The following is a 27,439-nucleotide window of genomic DNA, read 5'->3' as shown; positions in this document are numbered from 1 at the left end:
TCTCGTGAGCAGCCTAGGGAGCAGTGGTCGACATGAAACTACCAGACAAAAGACAGACCGGCCCCAGAGAGTAGACATCAATGGTTCGCTGGGGGGCGCAGCTAGGGGGTCCCGCTGGGGCCAGTCCTGGCTCCGGTCCTTGTCAATATTTTCATGAACGGCTTGGATAATGGGACGGAGAGTGCGCTTATCAAATCTGCCGACAACTCCAAGCTGGGGGCAGGGGGGTGGGCGGCAAGGATGGGGTTGGAATTCAAACTGAGCTCGAGACGTCGGAGGACTGGGCTGAGAACAAGATGAAATTCCACAAAGACAAGGGCAAAGGAGGAGAAATTGAACGCACCGCTACGAAAGGGGACTCGCCGGCTGGACGGGCGTGGGGGTCACAGGTCGAAGGTGAGCCAGCGGCAGGATGCCGCTGCGGAAAAGGCGATTGTCACTCGGGTGTGTTAACAGGAGCCTCGTCTGTGGACAAACTAGAGTGAGTCCAGGGAGAGCAGCAAAACTGAGCCAAGGGTTAGAAACCCAGATCTACGAGGAAAGGTTAAAACTCCGGGTTTGATCTTGAGAAAAGTCCACCGAGGTGGGAGCTGGTATGTTTTTTTCAGGACTGTTCTGCCGAGCCTGGGGATCTCCACGTCCGCCAAAGGCAGGACAAGAAGCAAGGGGCTCAATCTGCAGCACGGGTGATTTAGGGCAGATAGTAGGAAAAGTTTTCCAACTCTCTGGAACCGGCTTGCAGGGAGGCTGGGGAATCCCTGTCACTGGAGGCTTTTAAGCCCAGGTGGGACACGCACCTGTCAGGGCAGGTCTCTAGGGTCACTGGGCCCTGCCTCAGCACGGGCTGGATGAGCAGGTTTCTCGCGTGCTTCGTATACCTCCGTCTTCCCACGCCCAGCCCCGCTCGCTCTCCATGGGCACCCGCCCCTCTGCCTGCATCTCTTGTGCTTTGTCTTACCGGGCGCGGCTTTCACGCCGCCCTGGGGTCCTGCTGGCTCTAATGCCCTCCTGAGGCGCCCAAACCCCACCTGCCCCTGGAACCATGGCTGCAGCGCCCCTTAGTGGAAGAGACGAGACAGGGCACCGTTGCGATTCCTTAGCGAGGCAGCTGGACAGAGACAAAGACCTGGGGGTTCCCTCCAGCTGCCAGGTGCCACCCTGCCCGAGGCCTGTGTCTTGTGGGGCACTTACAAACGTTTGCGGAGGAATGATACATCAGTGGCTATGAGCCAAGAACATCAGGGACACAAGCCCATATGCTCCGGGTATCAGCTCTGACTGCCAGAAGCTGGGACTGGCTGACGAGGGATGGATCAGTCAAAATTGCCCTGTTCTGTTCACACCCGCTGAAGCGGCTGGCACTGGCCATGGGCAGAGGCAGGACACTGGACTGGATGGAGCATTGCTCTGCCCCAGTGTGGCCGTTCCTAGGGCCTAAAAGTGTGGCCGGATTGGATGCTTCGCGCTGGGTCACGGGGCTGGGTCAATGAGGAGCCAGAGGCCTTGAATCCACACTCGGGGCAAATGGGCGCAGCTGCCTTTAAAACTCTGACCCTAGAACGGCCCTGTCCATTGCGAGGCTGGAATGAGTTGTAGTTTCAATGCCAGTCGGGACTCAGGTCTCTCCAAGGCCTGGCCTGGCCTGAGGGAAAGGGGCTGTGGATCCTAGCAGAGGTAGGGCCGGATCCTGCTTTTACCAGTGTGAATCTGGAGTAGCTCCACTGAGCGAATCCAGGGCAGAAACAGGTCTCCTCGGTCAATCAGCCCCTGCAGGAGTCAGGGCAGCCGGTAGCGTCTGTACCTGGTGCTCTGGAATTGGGGCTGCAACAATAGCATGGCTGGGGGAGGGGGGGCAGGGGAGCCCCATAGGGCTGCAGCTGCTCCCTCCCTGCACAAGACTGGGTGGGGGGGGCGGGGGGATGCTGGGCTTGACACTAGACCCCACCTCCAGGGCCACAAGCCCCAGGCAGATTGTCCTGCAGACTGCTGGAGCTGGGGTCCCTGCTAAGGGGTCTCGCAGAAACTTCCCCCTCCATTAACCCTTTCCATGCCAGTCCCCAGCTCCCAGCGCATCCCCAACCGGCTCCGAATGGGCATGCGACAGTTTTGCACGCCCAATTTTGCATGGGTCCAGAGACCGACACAAGGGGCAGGGCAGGGTGAGAATCGGGCCCAGGCATAAAGCATGGGGGGGGGAGGGGAGTTACACACGGGGAGGCGGGGAGCGTCTCCGCTGGCGTGAGTGACACGCTGAAGGACTTGCCCCTGGCCCTCTCCCCCCTCAGCATGGCTTTGTGTGTGGGGGGGAGAGAGCAAGGGGACTACTGGGCTCCGTTTAGACCCATGTGCATGCAGTGGTCTGATCCCTTAAAGCCATAGCACCGCATTTCATCCCAGGGCATCCCTGCCCACCCACCCCAACACCGGCCGAGCTCCCTGAGCCAGAAGGGGCAGCACCAGGAATGCTCTGAGCTCAGCTTCCTGTCAGCAGGGCTTGTGTTTGTTCAGTTTCCTTTTCAAATAAAAAAGAATGAACTGAAAAAAACAAAACAAAACAGGGAATAAAAGTGCCGTGTGGAAAGAATGACACCCGCCCCCCCTGCACTGGTCAAGCCACACCCCGGGCTATAGGGGTCCAGCTGCCCCCTCTCCTCCCATCACCTTCCCTCTGGGTTTTGCACCAGCAAAATGGAAGTTAGGTGCCTAAATACCTTGGGCAATCTGGGCCTTAGCATCTCTGTGCCTCAATTTCACATCTGGGATAACAGCCCAGCCCCACTTTACAGGGGCATTTGCAATGACCGATGCTTTAAAGATACTATGGGTAGTGGTGAGGGGCCAGATAAATACCATAGATAGCTACTGGGTTACTCCTTGGGGAATTCTGTGCCACTGCGCACACGCAGAATTCATGTCCCCCTGCAGATTGCTTTGCTTCTCTGCAGAAAAGTGCCTTTCTGACGGGGATGCAAAGGGAAGCCGCAAGAGCGGTCATGTGCCCCTCCCCAGCAGAGCGAGTGCAACATTTTGGGTGCCCGGAGCAGCTAGCACAGAGGTAAATCACTGCAGGGGGGCAGGGCTGGGGACACCCCTGCTGGTGGCTCCTATCCTGTGCTGGGCTCAGCTGCTAGTCCTGGCTAGGCCGGGGGTGAACGGGACTTCTTCTTCCCCTGCAAGGAGTGGTCGGGCCGGGTCAGACCCACCCCCAGAAACCTCCCCCCGCTACAGGAAGCTCCAACCCCTGCACCTGCTTCCTGCCCACATCATTCCTCAGTTGCGGGGGGAGAGGTTACCATACAGGGAGTGCACCCTGTCTGCCCAGCCCTCATGCATCCAGACCCCCCCATACCCAGATTCCCCACACCCAGAACTCCCCACTGAGCCCCCTGCACCCGAACCCTCACCTCACTGATCCTCACCCCGTCCAGAGTCCCTCTGCGCCCAGACCCCCCCGCCGAGTCCCACCCCCCTGCATCAGGACCCCCACCCCTGCACCCAGACCAATCGCCACTAAGCCCCCGGCACTCAAACCCCCATCCTGATGAGCCCGCCCCCTGCATCTGGATCACCCCAATGAGTCTCCCATAACTGAACCCACACCCCACTGAGGCCCAACCAACTGCATCCAGATCTCCACCCCACCAAGCCCGAGTCTCACAACACCTGGACCCCTCCCACTGAGCCCTCCACACCCAGACACCCCCCCTGCGCTGAGCCCTTCACACCCAGACCTCCCCCCCCCCCCCCGCTGAGCTCCAAACACCTTCACTTGGACCCCTCTGCAGAGTCCCATTCCTCTTGCACCTGGAACCCTCTAATGAGCCCCTGCGCATCCTGATCTCCCCCGCGCCCGGACCCCCCAAAGAGCTGCCCGCACACAAATTGCCTCACCCAGAACCCTCTCACCCCACGCCTGGATCCCCCCACATTAAGCCTCTCCACACTTGGATCTTGCTGGGCTGAGCCTGCCTGCCCCACACCTAGATCAGGGGCCAGGGCTGGGCTTGTGTGCAAGACTCTGTCCCTCTCCTTTGCTATCTTGGTGCACCTGGCACAGAGGGGCAGGGCCCTGTGGGGCGTGTCAAGGCCAGGTGCAGCCTCACCACTGAGTCCATGTGTGTGTGTGTGGGGGACTATAGGGTGATTTCCCACCTCCGTGCAGCCAGTGGCCCTTCTCCTTGCACACTCATCTCCTCTTGCACACTTACCTACCACTGCCACACGGGAGGCTCCACATTTATTTATTGAATAAAATATGCAGAATTGTAAACTATTGTGCCCTGCATTTTAATTTTTTTGGCTCAGAATTCCCGCAGGTGTAAACCTCACCCCTCCTGGCAAACTCTCCTTGCACACTTACCTCCCCCAGCACAGATCCCCTTGCACATTCTCCTTTCACAGTCAAACCCCTTGCACTCACATCCTCCTCATTGCACACACATATCTCCTGGCACACACACACCTCCTAGGACACAACACTTGCACACTCATCTCCTCTTGCACACTTGCCTATCACAGCACATACCCCTTGCACGGTCATCTTTCCTAGTAAAAAAACGTTGCACACACTCCCCCACCTTTCTCCTTGCACGCTCATCTCCTCTTGCACACTCACCTCTCCCAGCACGCACACACACACAGCCCTTGCCCAGGCACGCTCATCCTTGCACGCCCCACGCGCGTTACCCTGCCTGGGGCTCTGGAGCAGCCCATTCCTGGGGTAGAGGTGTGCATTCACACCCCCCCCTTCGGGGTGGTTCGCTCCATAATCCTGGGCCTCAGGAGGGAGGGGACTGGCCGGCTCAGTGCGGCTCTTAAAAGGGGCAGTGGCGTTATCCCGCTTTGTGGTCCCCCCAGAAAGGGAGACCCTGATGGGGGCATCCAGAGCGACCTCCGCTCCCCGGCCGGGGAGGGCAGGACTCCTGGGTTGTGTTCCCAGCTCCGGGAGGGGAGTGGGAGCTAGTGGTTAGAGCAGGAGGGGGAGCCAGTACTCCTGGGTTCTTCTATCCCCGGCTCTGAGATGCGGCCCCTCCCCTTGTCCGTGCCTCAGTTTCCCCCACCCCCGGGGGAGACTCGCTGCTTTGCCCAGCGGGGCGGAGCTCGCAGCTCCGATTTGCACATGCCGGGCGGGAGGGGGGGCGGTTGTTGTTGCCCTTTTAAGGCCTGGCCGGGTTTCGGCGCCATCCGAGGCTCGGTGCCGCCGCGGGAGCCCCGGGCCGGGTAGGGGAGTGCGGGGGGCACCGGGCTGAGCCGGGGTTCCCGGGCTTGGGGGGGGGCTGAGCTGGGGTTTGGGGGGGTTCCCGGGCTTGGGGGGGGGCTGAGCCGGGGTTTGGGGGGGGTTCCCGGGGGGGGGGCACCGGGATGGGGGGGCTGAGCCGGGGTCTGGGGGGCTTCCGGGGGGGGCTGAGCCGGGGTTTGTGCAGAGATTTGGGGGGTAGATTTCTGGGGGGGTTGAACCAGGGTCTGTGCTTTCAGATCACGAGGCGCCGGTGGCAAGAACTGGTCCGTATTTTTCCTCCCGGCCTGGTCATCAGCTGCCCTCCTCCCCCCCAGAGGTGGCTGCCTTCTGGTGGGTGCCCCCGTGCGCGCCTAGCAATGGACAGTGTTGTGGGGGTCAGCCTGGGAGCCAGACCCTGCAGCTGCCGAGGGCTTTTGCCTGGTGTCGGACGCCCAGCGCCCTGCGGGGACACGGGGACGATTTAGGGTGCCCAGCAAGAGCGGACACCTAGGTAACGATTTCCAGCCAGTCCCCGGTTTTTCCAGCGCTGGGTCGGGGTGGGGAGACCCTCCCCATAAAACCTGAACCCCAAGTTCTCCGGCTGTTGGATGAGAGCAGGAGTTTCCCAGCCGCCTCCCGGGGCCCTCGAGCGGCGCTGGGCTCTCTGGGGCCCAGGGCTTGGAGCCCAGAGCACGTGTCCCCACTGCGCTGACGGGTCGGGTTCCCTTGACGCTGCCTGGGGCCCCCGGGGAACTGAGCTCCCTGGGTGTCCCCCCGTGCCGGCCCGCTGACGCTCACCACGGCTCGAAGCGGGCTGGGGGGCCGTGGCCCCAGCAGAAGGTGGCTGAGCCTTAGCGCCAGGCCCTGTGCAGCGGGGGTCTCTGTGAGAGCCCCGCGCTGCCTCCTTCCAGGGGGTTCATCTAAATTGGAGCATTGCCGGGCCGAAGGCTGGGAGAGAGCGATTGGTTTCACGGCCCATGGCCCTGCGTGGCAGAAGGAATCCACGTAACCAGACAGGTTCCCCCCACATCCCGAGTGGGGATTGTTTGTTTGCATCCTTTATTATTTCATAATTTACTGGAGTGTCATCAAAACGTGGCTTTCCTCCCGGCTCTGGGTGGCGATCTGGCTCCGCCGGGCTCCTACAACCAGTCTGTGCCCTCCCTCCCTCCTGCCCCCCTCGTGGGCAAAGGATCCCCCTTCACCGTGCCCCAAAGACCAATCAATTCTGGGCCCCTTGACCAGTCGGGGCAGCAAATTCCAGAGGCTGGAAAGCATGCGAGGAAGCGGGGGGATAAATCTGGCAGTGCTGGTTCTGTCGTTGGGCCTGGTTCTAGTTCTGTCTGGGCTGGCAGCTGGCCAGCTGTGGGCCCCCTGGGTGTCTGGGGCCCTGGCTCCTTGCTCTCCAGGCCTGTTTGCAGATGCTGCTCTTCCTTCCCCTGCCCCCCCCCTTTTGCTGGCAACAGCTCTGCCCTGCAGGGAGGGATGGAGGGGAGTGAACACATGGAGCTAATTTAAACACCCCCCTGTGATGAAGTGGGACTGTTCTTAATGTTTCCTCTGAATATTGTGGGGGTGCCTCAGTTTCCCCTAGGCAGTCCTTAAGTATCTAGGTGGTGGGATAAGGGTGTATGATCATTGCAGAGCCCTAGAGGGCAGGTGTGTGCAGGGGTCTGGACACAGAGAATGGCCGACACCCTGTTTCCTGGCAACTGATGGCCTGGCCCTTCCCCCTGCAAGGTGAAAGCTAAAGGGTTGGAGAACAAAGGAATCGGTTGACCACCTGGCCCTGGAAAGGGACAAAGCCCCGAGGCGGGGGGCTGGAGAGTGAGTTAGTTGGGGGCTGGCTGGGGACGAGGAGTGAAGTGCAATTATCTGGCTCACTGCCCCCCAAAATGGACCCAGCTGTGGGGTCCTGTTCTCTGCACCTACAAGCTCTGTGTTAGACCATGTCCTTGTCGTCTAATAAACCTTCTGTTTTACTGGCTGGCTGAGAGTCACGTCTGACTGTGGAGTTGGGGGGCAGGACCCTCTGGCTTCCCCAGGAGCCCGCCTGGGTGGACTTGCTGGGGGAAACGCACGGAGGGGCAGAGGAGGCTGAATGCTCCGAGGTCAGACCCAGGAAGGTGGAAGCCGTGAGAGCTGTTTGCGCTGCAGACAGGCTGCTCAGAGAGGAGACTTCCCCAGAGTCCCTGCGGCTTGGTAGGGAGCAGTTCCAGAGCCTCGCTCAGGGACTCCGTGACACTCCCCGCCTCCTCAATTCAGCCCCGCAAGGCTGGTCTGGCCTCTGGATAGTCAAGGAGCCAGTGCCATGAGCTGCTGCAAGGGAGCCACTAGTGGACAGCCCCAGTGGACTGCTGGGGGCAGTTTCTTCCTGACCACCAGTTTGCTGCGTGCCCTGGAGCTGCCAGGTTGCTGGGCCTCCGAGAATGGGAATTTCTCCTCTCCTTGTCCTCAGGAGTGGCTCCCCCTGGCTAGCCGCTGCCCCGTGGGCACGGGGTCCCGGCTGCGTGGGGAAGCTGCCCCAGTGTAAACCCGTCTTTTTAAAAACCGGTTCCGTTTCAGCAAAGGGTGGGCCCTCCGATCTCGGTTCGGCTGAAGCGTGTCCCCAGAGGGTTTGGACGGAACTGGTGCCGGAAGCGGCTCTTGGACCAGAACCAGAGCATCCTTCCAGGGGCTGGCGCCCGTTTACCTAACCTGCTTCGAGCCAGTGCAAGGTTTTCTCGTGGCAAAGGGAACTGGCCGGGGAGGGAGCTGGGTGGGGAGGCAGCGGAGATGGGGTCCAGATAGGAGCTGTCTCCCGTGGCCAGGGGCGAGGAGGGGGCTGCTGAGCAGGCTGGCTGCCATGGAGCTGGGCCCATGTGCGGCGGTGACGTCCGTGGCTCCGGCGCCTCGTGACCCATTTATTTCAGCCTCCTTGCTCAGCCTTTGTTAACGGAGCCGGGCTGGGGATGTGAGGCCGGGGGGGTGGGGGGTGGGGCGTGTGAGGAGAGCATCCAGCCCAGCTAGGTCCCTTACACAGCACCACATCGCTGAGAGGTGCTGTCTGTCACGATCATTCCCCCCCTCACTGCTCCCCCGAGGCAGCAGAGGGCTGATTGTGGGGGGCTGGGAGTTTCTGGTGGGCTGAGGGGTAATCGACAAAGCGGGGAAGTGGAAAATGAGGCCAGCTAGATGTTAGAGGGCACCCCCCCCCTCCATCCAACTTTGCTTTTCCCCACTAGAAATGTTGGGTCAGGTCCCTAGGAATTGCCCTCACCCCAGCTGGAGCAGCCCACTAGGGGAAACTGAGGCTGGCTTTCTCAACAGGGGGATTGGTGAGGCTCCCTGGGAAAGGGGTGGGGCCCTGGCACCAGCCCAACCCTTCTACATGGGGGTCGGAAGAGCTGGAGGCCCTGGGGGGGGCAGGATGCCACGGCTTTCCGGGGGTACCTCTGAAACCCCCAGCCTTGAGCTGGAGGAGGCTCTGGGCCAGGGGAGCACCCGGGGCAGGCTGGTGTCTCAGCTGCCCTCCGGGGCTCAGACTGAAGTAGGAGGTAGGGGACCATCACCCAGCTGTTGTCTGTCTCGCTGCCTCATGGGGTGATTTAATTGGGGAGGAGGGGCTGGTCTAGTGGCTAGAGTGTGTGGGGGGGGCTGAGAGTCAGGACTCCTGGGTTCTCTTCCCACCTGTGTTCTGCTGAACTTTCCACAAATCCCTTCAGCTCCCTAAAGCGGGCGTAAATCCCCTCACTGCGGGGGGGTCGGCCGGTCTGTCCCCTTCCCAAAGCTCTCCAGGCTGGCACCGGTGCCTTTTGCCTGACTCCTCGGGCGCTGGGTGCCGTGGGCCAGCCCTGGCACGGGGCATCAGGCTGTGGTGTGCGCAGCCAGTGGGTGAAATGCCAATCGTCTGGCCGTGGGGAGGGGATGTCTCCGCTCCCCGACACGGTGACCCGGTTTAGCGTGGCCAGCCCCTCCCGGGCCGGCCTGGCCCCGCTAGGACAGCGGCTGGGAAATGGGTTCGCGCTCGGGGGAAGTGGAGCAGTTGCATAAGTGAGTTAGGTGATGTGCCAGCTCCCGGGGGCGGTGCCGGCGCACTGGGGAAGCGGGGGGCAGGGAGGGAGGGGACGCAATGGCTTTTTTAGGGCGGGTGCCAGCAGCAGAGAGTTAATCTGCCAGGATCCGTAGGGCAGGTAGGGGTGTGGGCCAGTGCGGACTGGCGGAGCGTGAGCCCCGGGGCGGGGGAACCGGCTGGGCTGGAAGCAGAAAGGGGGTTGCAGGGAAAGGAGGCATGGCCCCGGGGGGGGGGGGGGCAGGATCCTGGAGCAAACGCTGCTCCAGACTGCAGCTTTTTTGCTGGTCCCTCGGCCCAGCCTGGCTCTGGTGGTCAGGGGCTCCGGTTGCTTCCCTCCTGGGCCATTAGGGGTGCACACCTGTACTGGAGAGAAGGGGGGCTGTTCCCCTGGGCGGGGTGTTGCTGCTGTTTGGGCCACCTACCTCCCCTGCCCGTTGTCGCGGCTGCCTTGGGTTGGAGCTCAGCAAAGGGAGGTGATGATGGGTATAAACCAGCCCTGGCCAGGCTGCATCAGCCAGGGAGCCATCCGGCCCGGTATCCCGTCTCTGCTGAGGGCAGGGGCAAAGGGCCCTGCAGGGGCAGCTGCCCCAGGGGCCGTTTCCTTCTGACCCTGGTAGTTAGTGGGAGGATTGTGTCCTGGAGCATGAATGTTTCTAGCCTGGCCAAAGCTCTTGGCTGTTTTTTAATGCCCGGTCCCGCTCTGTGCGTGACCTCGGTGATCTCCTGTGGCTGAGAGTTCCACAGGCTCGCAGTGCTTTGGGGATGGGGTAGGGAATAAATAGCCTTTCCTGTTCACAGGTTTGAATTTGCCTGTTTGAAGGACAGCCAGGTTGTGACACACATAGCTAACAGCTAGGCCCCCAGCTCTGGGCAGGGAGTGGGGGTGCTGAGTGGGCAGAGTGCGGGACTGGGAGCCAGGACTCCTGGGTTCTTCCCTGGACTCCTTGTGTGATCTCAGGCAGGTCGCTTCCTCTCTCGGGGCACTGTGTCACGGTAGCACCTGGCTGGGGACGGGGAAGCATCCTGCCCCCGAACCACTGGACTGTGGGAACTGGCGGGTACCATGCTCCGGGCCTGTCGCGTCTGTAGGGACCCTTCTAACTTGGGGCGGGGGGTTGTTCTGCTGCTGGGCCCCAGCGTGGGGGAGGATAGGGGAAGCTGGAGGTGCTAGTGGGGCAGGTGAGAGGCTGGGTGTGGCATGGCACGAGCTGCAGGTGCCTTGTGCCCCCAGGCTGCAGCTCTCTGAGTGGGAAACTGAAGAAGCCTTGATGTTTGGGGGGGGGCCTGTCCTGGTCTCCCCCCCCCAGCCTTCTCCCCGCCAGCTGCCACGTGTCTCCATCTGCCACGGAGCCGGCTCCGCGTTGCTTAGCAGGGCACCTGAGCCCGCTGCTTTCGTCCTGGTCTCTAGGGCACCGGGCGCTGCTTCCATAGCAACTCCCCCGCCGGCAGCTGGGCCGTGGGGGGAGGGCTCTGCCCCAGAGACGGGTGCCATGGGCTGGTCCCCCAGGCTCCCGCTCGCCACTCATTCCAGTGCTCGGCAGCTCCCCAGTGCCTGCCTGTGCAACCACGTCCCATTCTCAGCTGGGTCTTTATTTGCTGCTGGGTTCACAGGGAGCAGGGTCTAGTGGTTAGAGCAGGGGGGCTGTCAGCCAGAACTCCTGGGTTCCGTCCCTGGCTCTGGGAGGGGAGTGGGGTCTAGTGGTTGGTGTGGGGGTTGGGAGTTGGGATTCTTGAGTTCTACCCCTTAGCTGTGCTCCTGGATTGCTGCATGACCCTTGATATGTCACTTAATCTTGCTTTGCCTCAGTTTCCCCACTTGGTCATGGAGGGAGAGTGATTCCCCCCCCCGCCCCCAACCCCTCATGACTGCTGGCGAAGGGCTCGTAGACCCTGGGGCGGCTGGTGCTGTTGATGTGCGAAGTGCTGGAGTGAGGGGTGGGACTGGCGGCTCCCGGCCTGGGGTGTGGGGGAGGCCTAACTGGCGCTGTCCTTGCAGGTTTCGCTCTCTGTCCGCTTCCTCTTCTGGCCGGGCCGGGATTTATGGACTTGTACATGATGAACTGCGAGCTCCTGGCAACGTGCAGCGCTCTGGGCTACTTGGAGGGGGATGTCTACCACAAGGAGCCCGACTGCTTGGGTACGCCGGCGAGGGGCCAGCCCGGAATGGGGGGCTGACTGTCGCTGAGGCTGTGGGGGGCCAGTCCCTGGGTGGGAAGATCCTTGGCTCACGAGGCCGACCCGGGAGGGGATGGGTGGGTTCCTGGTTTGGAGCTGCCCCCCAGGACTCCTGGGTTCCAGTCCCCTCTCCTCTCCGTGCCTTGCTTTCACCAGTAAGGGGGTGCTGACCGACCCTTCCCCCCATTTCCCCCCGGCATCACTGGGTGCTTGAGATCCTTCTTAAAAGGGTAGCGACCCCCAGCTCTGCCCTTCCCCAGACCTCGAAGGGAGAAGCGCCCCCGCCTGAAGGGTGTTTCAAAGCGGCTTTCGTCCCAGCCACTGCGTGGTCCCTTTCGATGCGCCCAGCTCTGGGGGGAGGAGACCGGCTGCTTGTGTGGGCAGGGCTGGGACCCTGCATGGGTGGGACAGAGAAGCCAGGCTGGGTGCTTGTGTGGGTCACGCCCTCTGCTCCCCCCCCACAGAGAGCGTGAAGGATTTGATCCGCTATCTGCGCTACGAGGATGAGACACGGGATGTTCGCCAGCAGCTGGGCGCGGCCCAGATCCTGCAGAATGACCTGCTGCCCCTCATCGCCCAGTACCCGCAGGACAAGCTGCTCTTCGACGCTGTCGTCAGGTATGGCCCCACGGTGTCCACTCCCAGCCTGCGGGCTTCTCCGCCCGGCCCAGCGTCAAGCCCCGTGGCTAGCGTCCTCCCAGGGGGTGGGGTTTTACAGCTACAGTGTCCATGCTGCTCTGGGCTCATATCCGAGGAGGCAGATGCAGGAAGCTGTAGGATCCTGTGGCGGGTAGTTCCGCAGCCTGGGACAACCTGTCTCCCCCTCGTGGGAGCGTTGCCTGGGTCCCGAGGAGCAGAACTGTCTGCCCCAGTCCCAATTCTGGAGCTCCGGGGGTGGGGAGGCGGCGGCGGTGGGGAGGGCTGGGCTGGGAGAGGAAGTCACACCCCTGGGTGCGTGAGCTGGGATTGAACCTGGGACCTCAGTCTAAATGGGTGCTAGCGGCCCAAGGCTGCAGCAAGCTTGTTGGCCTCGAGGGGGCAGGGTGGAGGGGGCGCTCTGCTGAGAAGTTGCCCGAGAGCTGGGTGGCTGCGCCCCAGGGGAAGGGTCTGCCGGAGGCTCCTGCCATGTCTGTGTCCCTGTCCCCGCCCCCGTCTCCCCCGCACAGGCTAATGGTGAACTTGACCCAGCCGGCCCTGCTCTGCTTCGGCAAAGTCCCGCACGACCCCGGCTCCCGGCACTGCTTCCTGCAGGTTGTGTCCTACCTGCAGGCCTACAAAGAGGTGAGGCTGCCTGCCCTCTTTCCCCCCCGCCTCCCCTGGGATAACAGGGCTGTGGGGAAGGGGGGCAGCTGCCCCCATCCCAGCGAGGGGGTGAGCCAAGATCACCCTGTTAATTAAAAGTAGCCACCTGTCCCAGTCTGACACAGGGCTGAGTGGGTGGGGGACGGTCACAGAGATCCGTGGGTTTTTCCAGTCCTGGATGCCCCCTTTGTGCCACCAGGAGGAGCGGGGCGGGGCCTCTGGGATTTGGAATGACTGGGAAATCCGTGTCCAGGTGCCCGGAGGTAAAATTGCCCTTCTCCGCCCTGTGCCTGGCTGCTTCCCCCCCAGAGCTGGCCGCCTTTTCCCGGGGCTGCCTGCGCCCTGGAGCTGGAGGGGTGGGTGCAAGGCCTGTCTGCTCTTAGGCGTCCCCTGCTGGCTCCGCATCAGCCACCATCCCCCCGGCATCCCGGGGCCATACCCCTCCCGCCCCATGCCACAGGGGGCGCTCTTCTCCCGGCACCAGCCCCTTGCCCTAATGCCGGGTTCTCCCCGCCAGGCTTTCGCCAGCGAGAAGGTGTTTGGGGTGCTGAGCGAGAAGCTCTACGACCTGCTGCAGCTGGTAAGCGTGGCCCCGGCCTGCGGGGCCAGGGGTGGGCTGGGCTGGGGGTGGCAAGGGGATTTTGGCACCCAGCCAGTTGCCATGGGAGTCAAGTGCCAATCCAAGCCGTGTAGCTTGGGCCCCAGACCTGCCTCCGGGGGCCGGGATGAGCTGGGAGGCAGCAGGTTTCGGGGGGCCCCTGTCACGTTCCGTCAGTTGCTTTCTCATTGGTCCCCGCCAGGACTGGGAACAGAGGCAGGAAGAGGACAACCTGCTGGTCGAGAGAATTCTGCTGCTGGTGCGGAACGTGCTTCATATCCCCGCGGACCCCGAGGAGGAGAAGGTATTGGGGGGGGCTGTGGGGAGGCTGATCCCCCTGGTGGGCAGGGGAGGGGTCTCCGTCTCCTTGCCACGTGTGGCTGGCAAATGGCCAGGAGCCCTGGTGTGAGGACGAGGCCTGGGGGGAGCTGCCCCCACTGGAGGCAGGGCGGAGGGGGCTTGTCATCTCTTGCACCCGGTTCTCATCCCTCGCTCCCCAGAGCCGCGTGGGGGGCGGGTCGCAAGTCCCGGGATCTCCCCGCTAGAACGCCGTGCCCCCGGGGAAGGGTGTGGGGTGAAGCCAGGCTCCGCTCTTGTGCGGCGTGAGCTCCCCCCCCAGAGGGCCAGGTGGCAGCCAGGGGAGGCTCGACGCTGGGGCCGAGCCCCCACGCTCAGCCCCACACCCCTCCCTGTGTGCCAGAGCGTGGACGACGACGCCAGCGCCCACGACCGGGTGCTCTGGGCCGTGCACGTCAGCGGCATGGACGACCTGCTCAAGTTCCTGGCCAGCTCCTCGGCCGAGCAGCAGTGGGGCCTGCACGTGCTGGAGATCGTCTCGCTGATGTTCCGGGACCAGGTGAGCCTGGGCGGGGAGCAGGGGGCCCGAGACAGGGGGGCGACCCCCCTGCGCTGTCCCCCTGGGTTGGGAGCTGGCTGGATTAATGCATTTCTGGGGGGTGGGGGTGGGAAGCGATGTATATTTTGCAGGGGGGGAACAAAAGGCAGCCAGCTGTGCCAAGGGGCTGGGGGACGACCCCTTTGTGCATGGGGGTGTTGGCGTCTCCCCAAGAGGCTCAGTATGGAGCCCTTGGCTGCTGGCCTCACCACCCCACCTGCAAGGGCTCTCAGCAGGGCCTGGTGCCTTCACCCTAACCCCCACCCCGCCCCCCAGGCCGGTGCAGCAGTGCCCGCTGGGATATGTAGTCCCCCGGGCTGGTCCGCATCGTAGGACGGGGAGGTCACCAGCCTGCTGTCCCAGCAGGATCCGGAGCATCTGGTGGCCACGGGGCAGGCCCGCCCGGCCAAGGAGCAGGCGGCAGACGTGAGGGACCTGGAGCTGCTGCGGCAGAGGGAGCTGGCAGAGAGGAAGAGCCGGGCCTTCCAACGAGGGAGCAGGTGAGCTGGGGGCTGCGGCTCCCCTCGGAGAAGTGGGCTCGACACCGGCCTGGCCACATGGGTTTGGGGCTCCACACACCATCTAGATCTCCATGGCGTGCTGTTTGTCCGGTGGGCAGCCGCTAGCAGGGGGCTGCGGGTCGGGTTTAGGGGGGAGCCCAGGGCTGGGGTAGGAGGAGGCTGCAGGTCAGGGTTGAGGGGCATGAGCAGAGCTGTGGGGAGGGGGGAGCCCAGGGCTGGCCTAGCGGGGGGCTGTGGGTCGGGGTTGAGGGGCACCGAGTTCTGCCGAAGCTTCTCGGGCCCACCCTTCTCATGCCCCTCAGGTGGGAGGGCACCACGCTCTTGTGGGCCAGAGGCTGCTGCCTTCTGGGGGGCGCTGCAGCTCCCCTTCTTCCCGCTCACCCCAACCCCTCTCCCCCCAGGCACTCCCGGTTCGGCGGCTCCTACGTGGTCCAGGGGCTGAAATCCATCGGCGACAGGGACCTCGTGTTCCACAAGGGGCTGCACAATGTAGGTGCCTCCCCTCGACGCCTGGCCAGCCTTACCGGGGGGAGGGGAGCTGTGTGTATGTTGGGGTGGGGAGGGCGGTGACAGATCGGGGAGCTCTCTCTTGGGGGCTGAGGAAGGAGCAGGGCTGGAGGAAGGCAGCAGAGACTGTTCCAAGGCTGTTTGGATCCCACGTGCCCCGCGGCTGGGACATAGACCGGACCCTGTGGATCCGTGACAGAGCGATCGGGCTGGGTGGGGGGGATGGTCTTCTCCTCACTCTTCTCCCCCCCCCCCCTTCCCGCAGCTGAAGGACCACAGCCATGACCTGGGCAAGGAGCCACGGCGGGTCCCCAAGCGCAGGCAGCCGGCCCGGGAAGCAGAGCCGTGCCGGCGCTCGGCCCTCAACGTCCGCCTCTTCCTGCGGGAGTTCTGCGGGGACTTCCTGGAGAGCTGCTACAACCCCCTCATGCACCTGGTCAAGGTGAGCCCGGACGGCGGTCGCAGCAGCACCGGGCACCCCCCAGCTCAGCCTCCCACCGGCCCCGCCTGCCGGACGGGCGCAGCTGGGAGCCTCTGACCCCAGGCTGAGCAGCGTCCCCTGGCTTCTGGGGGGGCAGGGATGCTGGGGGCGAGGGGGGCAGCTCCGGGGTTGGCGATTCAGCATCACTAGATCCAATCCTGTCAGCGCCCCTGAAGCAGCATGGGAGGGTCTCTTGGTGGGGGGGCTGGGCAGGAGGGTCCCTGCTGGCCCCCCACCAACCTGTATGCGCTCCCAGGACCAGCTGCTCCGGGAGAAGAGCCAGCAACACGATGAGACCTACTACCTGTGGGCCATGGCCTTCTTCATGGCCTTCAACCGCGGCCGGCACTTCCGGCCCGAGCTGGTGTCCGAGACGGTCAGCGTCCGCGCCTTCCACTTCATCGAGCAGAACCTCACCGCCTATTACGAGGCCATGCTTCTGGACAAGAAGGAGGCCACGTCGTGGGCCAGGCGGTGAGCAGGGGGCCTGGCTGCCCCTCTCCACCAGGCCTGGGGGGCGCTGAATGGGACCGGAAAGGCCCTGTGCAGGGAGGGAGGGCGGTTTAGTGGTTAGAGCTGGGGGCTGGGAGCCAGGACTCCTGCATTCTATCCCTCGTTCTGGGAGGGGGCATATAGTGGGTTAGAGAAGAGGGATGGGCTAGGAGCCAGGACGCCTGGGTTCTTTCCCCAGCTCTCAACTCTGGGAGTCCTTGGTTGACTCCCTTCACCCTCTGCCTGCCACATTACCCTCCCCTGGGGGGCCAGGGATGCTGTGTCCTGCCCCCCCCACACCCCCCACCTGAGCTAGGTGCCAAGTGCTGCTGGCCAAGGGGGGGTTGGGGGGGGCACTCTCCTGACCAGCCTCTGCTCCGTGCCCAGAATGCACCTGGCCCTGAAGGCCTACCGGGAGCTCCTGATGACGGTTCAGGAGATGGATCGCTCCCCAGACGAGGCCGTGCGGGACAGCAGCAGGATCATTAAAAGTGAGTGCAAGGCCCCTCACGCCCCCAGGGGCCAGTCCTCACCCCCCCAGGGCACTCAGCGCTGCTCCCACATCGCAGGCCTGGGCCTTGGAGCCAGCTGGGGGGGGTGTTGCTCTCAACTGGGGCTCCCCAGCTATGATATGGGGCGACATGGTCATGGTGGCCCTGGGGCCGGATCGGGGCCAGTCCCGGCCCTGGGGCCAGATCGGAGCTGGCACCCCCTAGAGGAGAAAGGCCCGGTGCCCCATCTCCTACCCCCCTGAGCCAGCCAGTCCCCTGCCCTGCAACCAGATCAGGGACAGTGCCCTCTAGAGGGAAACCCACCCCCCCTTCCCCTAGGCTGCCCAGCCCCACCAGTCCTGTGTCATCCCACTTGCCTGGTGGGCGCTGCTCTCTCGCTCTCCCTTGCTATGACACGTGTTTCCCCCCCTGCCCCCCTCAGATAACATCTTCTACCTGATGGAGTACCGGGAGCTCTTCCTCGCTCTCTTCCGCAAGTTCGAGGAGAGCCGCCAGCCCCGCTCCTTCCTGCGGGACCTGGTGGAGACCACCCACCTCTTCCTCAAGATGCTGGAGGCCTTCTGCCGGGGCAGGAACAACCTGGTGGTGCAGGTAGCCGGGGGGGGTGGGGCCAGGCTGGGCTGGGGGGAGGTGCTTCGGGGGTCGTTGTGTCTGGGGTGGGGGGTGTTACCAGATTTGCCCGTTACTTTGGGGTACGCTCATTTATTAGGGCCACTCTTCGGGGGGGGGGTGTCTGTAATTTGTGTTCTCATATGGAGCTCCTCTTCTCCCTTCTGCAAGCCCCCTCCCAATGGCGCTATCCTACAGGACCGAGATCTCTCTCTCTCACACTCACACTCTCACACACACTCACACACACACACACACACACAAGTCTGAGTGGACCGGGTCCATCAGCACTCTCACGCTGACCCCCTTATATGTCCCTGGACTCGGTGGGCTGGGCTGAGCAGCACTTCCAAGCTGCCACCCCCGTATGCCCCAGGTTCAGCACGTCCCTAATCCCCACTTTCACGTCACGATTGTTCTGGTAGTAACCCACTTGATGAGCAAACCCCACGGTATTTTTGGGCGTTACAGGGATCTTTAGCTTAGGTAAGAGAAGCGTGGCTTCAGAGTAAATGGGGAAGCTAAAAACACAAAAGAGTAAAGTTCTGAGAGAGAGAGAGGGGAAACAACCAGCTTAACCATAAAAGTTATTTATTGAATAATAGTGATAACTACACAAGGAGAGCCTAAACCAACATAACAGTTACATTATTAGTGATTACAAAAGTCAGATACAGAAAACTATACCTGATCACACAAGTCAGGGTTAAAAAGTTATACCTGAGGTAGAAAAGAAAACAGAAAGAGAGAGAGCTGGGGTCTCACCACCCCATGAGGCTTGAACTGGTCATGGTTCCCAGGTGATGGTGGTAGGTCAGGGTCCTGAGTGCTGGAGACAGGCAGAGCCCCCAGCACGATCAGTCCGGAGACGATGAAGTCCCAGTGGAACTGATGCAGAGTTTGGATCCAGGCATGGGAAAACTGACTGGCGTGTGCGTCGGGGTTTTTGTAGGGAAACAACCATGGTTCAAGGGAGAACAGAGATTTGTTTATAGGTAAACTCATGACTCAAGGGCTTTCTCTAGGCTAGACAATAGGGGCTGATCACTGTTGGCTCTGAGTGGTGCTCCTTCCAGGGAGCTCCCAATGCAATTAGGCTGCTTCAGTATTTTGGATATCAGTCAAGGATTCATGTCTAGAATTGGTCTGATAACTGCTGAGCTGGGTGTGTGCAGGCGTGGGTTCGTTCACATCTGGGGCAGAGATCCCCCATCATGCAGTGCTTCCCTGCTTTTCTGGTCCCAGAGTTCAGTGCGGTTCTTGCCTTGGAATCTCTGTTCTCCGTTCTGTATGCTAATGGAGATGCCTCCCTATCCCATCTTCGATGCAGATGAGGCTAGGGCAGTTGCCTTAATCCTGTCACGAGGGGTCTAGGTGTGTCTCCCAGCGCCCTTCACTGCTCTCTGCAAGTCTTTTCCCTGATCGGTTTTGGCTCAAGCAGACACTTTGGGGCGGGGGGTGTCCTTCCTGAGTCACAGGCTGGATACTGTGCCCTGGTTCCCCAAGAACACAGAGCTGACTGGTATCGGGGCACCTGCTTATTTGCCCCCCTTGGACAGGGGGAGGTGCCCCTGATCTGACACAGGGCCATGCTAACCCCTCTTTCCCCCCCGGGTGGATACAGGGGGAGTGGGGCTGGCCCCTGGTTTGGCCCATGGCCCCCCATTTCCCGCCCAGCTGTGGCCAGCTTTCCCTTACCTCACAGTTTACTCCTGGTGGCCAGCAGGGTGCGCCAGAAGCTCGGCTTCCTGTGTGCCTCGGGGCAGGGGGTTTGGGTCCGTGCAGCCTGGGGTCTGCCAGCTGTTTGGGGGGAGCATTGGGGGGGCCTCTCACCATGCCGTCTCCTCCCTGCAGAGCAAAAGAGTGAGGAGGAAGAAGCAGCCCCGGGCCGGCCGGGCGGCCCCCCCAGCACAGCCCCACACCCCCCAGGAGCTGGAGGAGCTGTGGCCCAGCCTGGCAGAGCAGCTCGGCGCCTGCACCCAGGTAGGAGGGGGCAGCAGCTGGGGTCCCTGCAGGGTCTGGGTCGGGGCTGCCCTGGGGGACCGGGCCCAGCATGGCTTGGGCATCACCGGGAGCGTGGCCTTGTGGGCCTGTCACATGCACAGGCCACGCCCCTCAGGCCACGCTAGGTGGCAGGGGAGTCTATGAGGACCCCCCCGGCGTGGGCATCTGGGGCAACCCTGAAAGGGCAGCTGTATCCTCATCGTGTTTGGGGGCAGGACGGGCCCCCAGGGGCCACGGTTGGCTGAATCCGTGGGGCAGGAGCGCTGCTTTGGTGGAGGGGGTGCCGCTCTGGGGGCCCAAGCCCAGTGGGGGTGGGGGGCCTGGTTCAGTGGAGGCAGGTGGCATTCTCGGGGGGGCTGGGCTCAGGGGGCAGATGCCCCCCTGAATGGGGCCAGCCCCCCCCAGTGGGACATGGTGCTGTTCTGTGGCACCTCCCTGGGCAGGGCTGGATCTGGCCCCTCCCTGCCAGGCGCTGAGTCACCCCAGCCTCCCCCCCACTTCCCTGCCAGGGGGCTGAGCCCCTCCCGGAAGATGTGGTCCCCTTCGACGCCGCCTCGGAGACCCCGGTGGAGGAGCAGCGAGCGGAGGCCTTGGTGCGCATCCAGGACAGCCTGCTGGGCCACCAGGCGCCGGCCGCCCTGACCCTGCTCCGCTCCGCCAGGTACTGCGCCGGCCCCACTGGGGGTGGGTGGCTGGGGTGGGGTGGGGACCCCATGCTCTGGCCGGGGGGAGCCCCGACCGACGGGGCGCGCGGGGGGGGCCTCTCGCTTCCCCGGCACCCCAGCCCGACCTGCCTGTGTCCCTTTCCCAGGGAGGTGTGGCCCGAACAGGACGTGTTCGGCTCCCCCCAGGCAGCCCTGGAGGAGGAGGTCCAGCTGCTGAGACAGATTCTCTTTGCTCCTCTTCCTCGTGAGTATCCTTGCCTGGGGGCGGGGGTCGTTGGGGGGGGGGGTCCTCTCCCATCACCCCAGTGCCCTGCACCCCACACACACACAGTCTGACGGCTCCAGCCTGGCCCCCAGCTGCAGTTCGCGTTTCCCAGAGCAGCTGGCTGGCTCTGTCCAGCCATTCCACCCCCCCGGCCCTTCCCTGCTCAGCTGGGAGCTCCGTGTCCGCTTAACCTCCGAGTGCCTAGGCTGGGTGTGGGCAGGGGTGGTGATGGGTGGGCAGCCCCGGGGTAAGGAGCCGGCTGCGTGTGCTGTCATCGACTCCCTGGGAGGCCTCCCGTGTCTGGTGGCGCCGCGTCCCCGTCATCCCGGGGTGTCTGGACATCGCAGGGCAAGCGGCGCCCGAGGTCGAGGAGCCGGGGGAGGAGGAGGAGGAGGAGGAAGAGGAGGTGGAGGAAGAACTGGCGTCTGTCCAGGTGTCAGAAAAAGAGTTCAACTTCCTGGATTATCTGAAACGGTGAGGGGGGCGCAGCAGGGGAGGTCGGGTCAGGGCAGCAGGGCTGGAACACGCTCTCTCCAGGAGTCCAGCTGGGCTCACGAGCCCCCCGCCATGGAGGTCGAGGTGCCCTGGATCCGAACGCTGGGCGCACAGAGCCCCCAGGCTGGGCAGAACGTCTCCGGGCTGGCAGATGCTGTCACCGTGCGGGGTGACTCTTGAGCATGTGGAGGGACCTGGGGGGCAGGCAGGACTCCTGGGTTCTATTCCTGGCTCTGTATGGCATTGAGCAAGTCGTTTCCCTGCTCTGTGCCTTGGTTTCCCCATTGGGTACAGGGAGGCTGAGCCCTGCTGCTTGTGTGTGGGGAAGGGGTGTCAAAGGGGCCCCGTCCCTCGGCTGAGCCGTCCCACCTGTATGTCGGGGGCTGGGGGGCCAGGTTTGCCAGCGCCAGCGTGGTCAAGGCCTACGTCCTGCTGCTCCGGGGCTACCGGCAGAACAGCGCCCACACCAACCACTGCGTGGCCAAGATGCTTCATCGCATCGCCTACGACCTCAAGATGGAGGCACTGCTCTTCCAGCTCTCCGTCTTCTGCATCTTCAACCGCCTGCTCAGCGACCCCTCGGCCACGGCCTACAAGGTGAGGGGCCCCGGGACAAGGCCCGCCCTTTGCCAGGCTCTGCCTGCGTCGCCAACCTGCCAGCAGGGAACGGCCAAGGCCGAGAAGAGGGGCCTCGAACCTCCACGCTCCCGTGTCAGTTAGAGCAGCCTTGGGGCTGCTCTGAGCTAAGCCCTGCTCCCTGCAGGCCCAGGGAAGCAGAGAATACCCATGATGCCGTGCATGATCTTCCTCTCCCCTCTGTCACGTGCTCAGTGCTAGCCCATTACGCTCCAGCTATGGAGATAACAGCCCTACTACTGCTGCCCCTTAAGGGAGCTCCTCTGTTGGCTCAAGCGGTCCAGGCTCAAGCGGTCCAGGCCCAGGCTCAAGCGGTCCAGGCCCATGCGTTCAGTCCAGAAGGTTCCCAGTTTGGTGCTGGGGAAAAGGGGGGTGTTTATGGCGCCGTGAGGCCTCTAACCTTCCCCTGCCTCCCCAGGAGCTGGTGACCTTTGCCAAGTACATCCTGGGCAAGTTCTTTGCCCTGGCAGCGACCAACAAGAAGGTCTATGTGGAGTTGCTGTTCTGGAAGAGCACGGCCACCGTGCGAGAGATGACGGAGGGCTACGGCTCTCTGCAGGAAGGAGAGGAGTGAGTCTGGGCTGGGGGCTGCCAGCCGGAAGGAGGCCCTGGGACAGGGTGGGGGTGAAGGGTCTAAGCCCCCCTCTTCGTTACCCGTATTCTTGGCCCGGACCTGTTGCTACTTAGAGCAGCCTTGGGGCTGCTCTGGCTTATGCTCTGCTTCCCCTGGTGCAGTGCACGCTGTGCTAGGGCAGGGGCAGCGCTGACACCGGCTGCACACAGTCCCCAGGAAGCCCTGCGCACGGGGGTGGCTCTCAGGGGAGGGACATTGGCACCCCATTTAAGGCCAGATTGCAGGACGGTGACCCTATGGCCAGGCGTCCCTCCTTCCCCACCCCACGTGCTGCAGGTGGCTAGAGCCCTGGGGTCCCAGCTGGGGATGGCAGGGTCTCCGACTCCAGCAGCACCTCACCGGGTCTCTGCTTCCCCCAGCTCTGGTGCCCGGAGGGCCTCCAAGTGGACACTGCAGGAGGAGGAGGAGCTGCGGGAGCTGTACCTGAAATACAAGGGAGTGGAAGGTACCAGCTGTCCTGTTAATGACCTGCCAGGGCCTGTGGGTTCTGGGGAGTTGCCCAGGACTCCTGGGTTCTGTCCCAGCTCTGAGAGGGGAGTGGGGGCTAGTGGTTGGAACAGTGGGGCCTGGAACTCGGAACTCCCAGGTTCTATCCCTGGCTTTGCCACGTTGACTGTGAACTACTTTACCCTTCCCTGTGCCTCAGTTTCCCCACCTGTACAGCAAGGGCTCTGTGACGTATCGGGGCACAGTCCAGACTAATGTGGGGGGGCTATCACCCCTGCCCTGCAACCTGGGGTGCCTCACAACGCCTTGCTGTGGTAGCTGCCACAGGGCCTCTCACAAACCTCCAGGGTACCAGCCGCCCCGTGTCTGCCTGTAACTGCAGCCTGCCAGTCACATGCCAAGGCAGCCCATGTACGAGGTGGATGATGGAGGGGCGGGGGTCACTAAAGGGGTCCCAGGCTCCCAGCCCTGCTCTGGGGTTGGGGGACAGGGAGTTGGGGAGCTGCGGGGGGCGGCATTTCTCATAATCGCGCCCTGGCCTCTCCCCAGGTGCGGACGTCATCGGCAGCATCCTCGCACACCTGCGGGCTCCCAGCCGGACCCGGAAACAGGTCGTCAAGCAGCTGGTGCGGCTGGGGCTGGCCGAGAGCGTGAGGGATTTCCCGCGGGAGAGGTGGGTGCCCCCCGCACCTCTCGGGAGCTGAACGGCAGGGCTTGGGGGGGGTGGGGGCAAGGGGGAGCCCCTAGCCAGTCACAAAGTGAAAAGAACCCCGGTGTCCATGCACAACCTTGATTTGGGGACTCTGCGTGGCAGGGACAGTAAATCCTCCTGCTCTCTGCATGGGGGGCAGGGGGGTATCCAAGGGGAGGTGGGCACTGTGGGGCGGGGGGGACTAGGAGCTAGGACTCCTGTGTTCTAGTCCTGCCTCTGGGAGGGGCGAGGGGTCTAGTAGTAGTCGGGGGGAGGACTGGGAGCCAGGACTCCTGGGTTCCATTCTCGGCTGATGCCCTGTGACCGTAGGGGAGTCCCTCCCTGTCCCAGCGCGGTGCGATCTGTGGTTGGGGGGCGCGGGGGCTGGGAGTCCCTCCTGCCCCTGAGTGCCCGTGTTCTGGCCCAGGAAGGGGACGCGCCTCGTGCTGTGGACGGAGGAGCAGGAGCTGGAGCTGCAGCGGCTCTTCGAGGAGTTCCAGGGCGCAGATGGTGAGCGGGGACCACAGGGGGCTGCCCCGGGGGGCAGAACAGGGGGTGGGAGCAGATTGATTGGGGGGGAGGGGTCTCTGATCAGCTGGGGCTCATTAACCTCCTCACCCCCTCGTATCCCTGCGCCCAGTGTGATAAAGAGGCTCTCCAGCCTGATGTAGAATCTCTCCGCCCCCGGCAGATATCCTGGGTAACATCATGAAGCACCTCACGGCCAAGCGCTCCAAAGCCCGCGTCGTGGAGAAGCTGCTGAGCCTGGGGCTGGTGGCAGAGCGCAAGGAGCTGTACAAAAAACGCAAGAGGAAGCCCGGCCTGCCTGGCATGGTACAGCACTGTGTGTGTGTGTGTGGGGGGGTTGCCCCTGCTGGGAGGGGCGGTCAGTGGGTTCGCCCTTGCACCCAGGTCTTTGTGCTCACCTGGCTGTGTAGAACCATTCCCCTCCCTTTTGTGTGGGATGTGTTTCCGTGGGGCTGAGGCCCATGGGGGGGGGGCGGGCTCTGAGGGCACCCCCCTGCCCTGGGGATCCCTTCCCCAATGGGTGAGGTTGCTCATTCCTCAGCCAAGAAGATAGCTCCCTGCTCAGCAGCCTTCGCTGGCTTCTCTGGAGGGTCCCCGAGCACTTTATAGACCTGCTCCCCAAGGGCGGGCTCCAAATTGTACGCACGGGGAAACTGAGGCACAGAGCTGGGGGTGTGACTCACATGTTGAGTCGGTGGCAGATCTGGGGATAGAACCCAGGAGTCCTAGCTCCCAAGGCTGTGCCCCACCCCTCCCCCTGGCTCTAGCCCACTGGACCCTACTCCTTTATGATCAGATGCAGCTGAGTCTGGGCCGGGCACCCTCTCATACCCAGCTCTCCCCCTCCTCCCCCTGATGGAGCCTGGGCAGGACCCCCCACCCTTTCCATATGACTTTACCGTCGCTCCCATCCCTTCCAGAGCGAGGACAGATCCCCATGGGGTGCGGCTGGCCGGGAGGACCCTGCGGAGGAGGAAGAGGAGGAGAGTGACAGTGAGGAGGAGGAGGAGGCCTGGGAGGAAGGGGGCGCAGGCGACAGGGCCACGGAAGGGCCCAGGGAGCAGGGCACTGAGAACCAGGCAGCGCCGGAGCAGGACGTGCAGGGCCTGGCGCGCCACCTGAGGCAGGGAGGTGAGGAGAGCGCTGGCTCCCCCAGTGGCGGCAGGGGGGACTGCACTTGTGAGTGCCTCCTGCTGGCCTGGGGGGCATGCGGGCTGCTGCTTGGCTTGAGCGGATGGGCGCCAATGGGCCTCTGTTGCGGGTGGGATGGGGGGCAGTGAATGCTGGCTGCCTCGGCTCCCCAGCCCAGACACACAGGGGTCAAGGCCTCTGCCCGCACTGGCCCCCCAACCCCAGAGAGTGCAGCCCCATGGCTCCTTAAAGGGGCCCCATCCGTGTTCAGCCCGACCCCGTCTCCCCCGGGAGCTCTGGGCCAGGGCTGACCTGGCCCCACTGCCCGCTGGGAACCCTGGCTTGTGAATCTCCAACTCGGTGCGGCGTTGTATGTCTTCCCCCCCCTTTTCCGGGGGCCATCTCTCACCCCCGCCCTCCCTTGTGCCCGCAGGCCTGGCGGGCTCCTTGCTGTGGCTTCAGAACTGCCTGAACCGAGCGGCCGAGGACCGAGAGGAAGACGGTTAGTGGCGGGGGGGCAGGATCGGTGCTGGGAGGGCAGCTGGCGCCGGGCATGGCCCTGCTGCACTCGGGAGGTGCTGGTGGCTTCTCCCCGGACTCCGCACGGAAGGTCCTGGGGGGAAGGCTCGTGAATGGGATCTGTTCCCTCCTGGGGGTGAAATGGGGCACCCCAATACCGGCTGGAGTGAGAGGCTCCTTGGGGCCAGCCCGGGGCATCGGGAGGGGATCCATGTGCATCTCTCCCCTACGCTGCGCCCACGTGGGCCTCCCGAACCCCCCGTCACTAGCGCCCCCACTTGGCGTTGCCCAGTTTCGAAGGATCCCGCAGCTGTAGCCCCAACCCCCCAAACCCCCATGTGTGGGGCAGGTTCATCCTCACGGCTCCCCCTGTCCCCAGGCACCACCCAGCCCATGCCTTTGGTGCCACTCTTGGAAGAGAACGAGGACGCCATGGAGAACCAGGGGTTCCAGAAGCTGCTGCGGAAGGTCGGGGTTCGGGCCCCAGCTAACGAGCAGGTAATTACCCCCCCCCCCAAACACACACAAGGCGTTGTGAGGGGGGCTGGCTTGTGCCCTGGGGGGAGGGGAAAGGATTTTTTGTGGGGGGTCCAATCCAAGTAGTGGGGAGACAGGGACATGGGCATAAGCACTGGGACCCCCCCCCCACCTGAGTGCCCCCTTCAGGCTGTGCCTGGCACTAATGCCCCACCCCCGCCCCCTGCAGGAATCCTTCTGGCGCATCCCGGCCAAGCTGAGCCCCGAGCAGCTCCGGCGCCTGGCTGCCTCTGTTGCGCAGGAGGAGCCTGAGGGGGAGGAAGGCTCCCCGGGGGGGCCGGACGCCGGCCTGGAGCAGAGAGCCCAGGCCCTGCAGACCTTGCGGCTGGCCAGGAGGAAGAGAGGGGCCCCAGCCTTGCCAGGTGAGCGATGAGTGCGGGGGTTGGCCTTGGAGGCTGCCCCAGGAGGCAGGGGACCGGCTGGGCAGTGGGGTGGGGGTACTGTTGTGTTGCTCAGCACACACACACACACTCACTCACTCACTCACTCACTCACTCACTCACATACATACATACATACATACATACATACATACATACATACATACATATGCTTTCACTTTCTTGTCCCATTTCAGAGGAGGAAACACCTGGCCCCGAGCAGTCCCCAGGGTCTGATCTGCAGAGGTGAGAGTCAGGGGTGGTAACCTAACCCCCTTCCTGGGTTCTGTCCCTGGCTCTGGAAGGGCAAGTGGGGCCTGGTGGGTTGGAGCGAGTGGGAACTGGAAGCCAGGACTCCTGGGTTCTGTTTGTGTCTCTGCCTCTGACTTCTTACTGCGGGGCAGGGACATCCTAAGGCAGCGCCTCAGTTTCCCCATCTCTAACAGGTAATGATGTCCTATCCAGGGGGGTGGAAGTCTAGTGTTCACAAAGCACTGGGCTGGGTTGGAGCGGAGAGCTGGGGGTGGGAGGTGCCGGGGTTGCCCCTAATCCTTTCCCCGTCATTGCAGGGTCCGTCCCGTCCAGGCGCATCTGGGCCCCAAGCGGAGCCGTGTGATCCACAGCGACGACGACGAGGACCCCGAAATCCAAGGTCTCCGAGCGCCTCCCTCTGCCCATCCCTGCAGCCTGGCTGGCCCTGGGTGCAAGAGCCCCCCCCCCCCCACGCACACAGGATGGGGGATGGGCACTGGTGGCAGCTGCCATCCTGGGGCACCCCAGGGGCAGATCCAAGTGGGGCCCCAGGTGCCTCCTGCTCTGGCAGGGGCAGGAGGGGGAGGAATAGCCCCTGGCTGAGTAAGATGGGCCACTCCTGGGGGGCTGATGGACTGAGGGAGAGGGGGGTCGGCCTGAGGGGCAGAGAGATGGGGGTTCAGCTGAGGGGGCTGAGCCGGGAGGGGTGTGGGGGACGCAGCCCTGAGGTCCCTCGTCTGTTCTTCCTTTCAGCTGAGGCACCAGCTCAGCCGGACCCCACCTTGGACAGGGAGGGGACACGGCCCCCCCACCGGAGGAAGCGCCTGCGGATTGAGGACGAGGAGGAAGATTAAAGGGGCCTGGCCGGACCCCCTACCCCTACCCCCCCCC

General features: G+C 63.5%; 1 protein-coding gene across 3 annotated transcripts; it reads left to right on the top strand.

The window, feature by feature from the left end:
* The first annotated feature begins 241 nt into the window (after positions 1–241).
* Positions 242–27,439, top strand: TIMELESS (timeless circadian regulator). Of its 3 annotated transcripts, XM_074935024.1 has the most exons (31): positions 5,166–5,220; positions 5,476–5,729; positions 11,269–11,409; positions 11,912–12,065; positions 12,614–12,728; positions 13,267–13,329; positions 13,550–13,651; positions 14,048–14,203; positions 14,609–14,742; positions 15,165–15,252; positions 15,536–15,712; positions 16,008–16,225; positions 16,631–16,734; positions 17,177–17,346; positions 19,219–19,347; positions 19,878–20,029; positions 20,180–20,277; positions 20,646–20,772; positions 21,189–21,390; positions 21,848–21,999; positions 22,423–22,508; positions 23,060–23,183; positions 23,629–23,711; positions 23,893–24,035; positions 24,650–24,860; positions 25,294–25,362; positions 25,759–25,877; positions 26,086–26,278; positions 26,494–26,542; positions 26,866–26,948; positions 27,302–27,439. In XM_074935024.1, the coding sequence occupies exons 3-31, from the start codon at positions 11,313–11,315 to the stop codon at positions 27,400–27,402; spliced, it is 3,699 nt and encodes a 1,232-aa protein (XP_074791125.1). In that variant the 5' UTR covers positions 5,166–5,220; positions 5,476–5,729; positions 11,269–11,312; the 3' UTR covers positions 27,403–27,439. The 3 variants fall into 3 exon arrangements, with proteins under 3 accessions (XP_074791124.1, XP_074791125.1, XP_074791126.1); XM_074935023.1 differs by lacking the exons at positions 5,166–5,220; positions 5,476–5,729 and adding an exon at positions 242–396; XM_074935025.1 differs by lacking the exon at positions 5,166–5,220 and having other exon boundaries at positions 5,495–5,569.

Source organism: Natator depressus, chromosome 20 (assembly GCF_965152275.1).
Source record: "Natator depressus isolate rNatDep1 chromosome 20, rNatDep2.hap1, whole genome shotgun sequence".
NCBI lineage: Eukaryota > Metazoa > Chordata > Testudines > Cheloniidae > Natator > Natator depressus.
The sequence above is the reverse complement of the archived record's forward strand: the minus strand, read 5'-3'. Positions and strand labels throughout refer to the sequence as shown.

Coding starts and splice junctions, on each gene's coding strand:
- TIMELESS (XM_074935023.1), top strand. CDS start 297: ATGAAATTCCACAAAGACAAGGGCAAAGGAGGAGAAATTGAACGCACC. Junction 13,330..13,549: donor TCTACGACCTGCTGCAGCTG/GTAAGCGTGGCC, acceptor GGTCCCCGCCAG/GACTGGGAACAGAGGCAGGA. Junction 16,226..16,630: donor GCCACGTCGTGGGCCAGGCG/GTGAGCAGGGGG, acceptor CTCCGTGCCCAG/AATGCACCTGGCCCTGAAGG.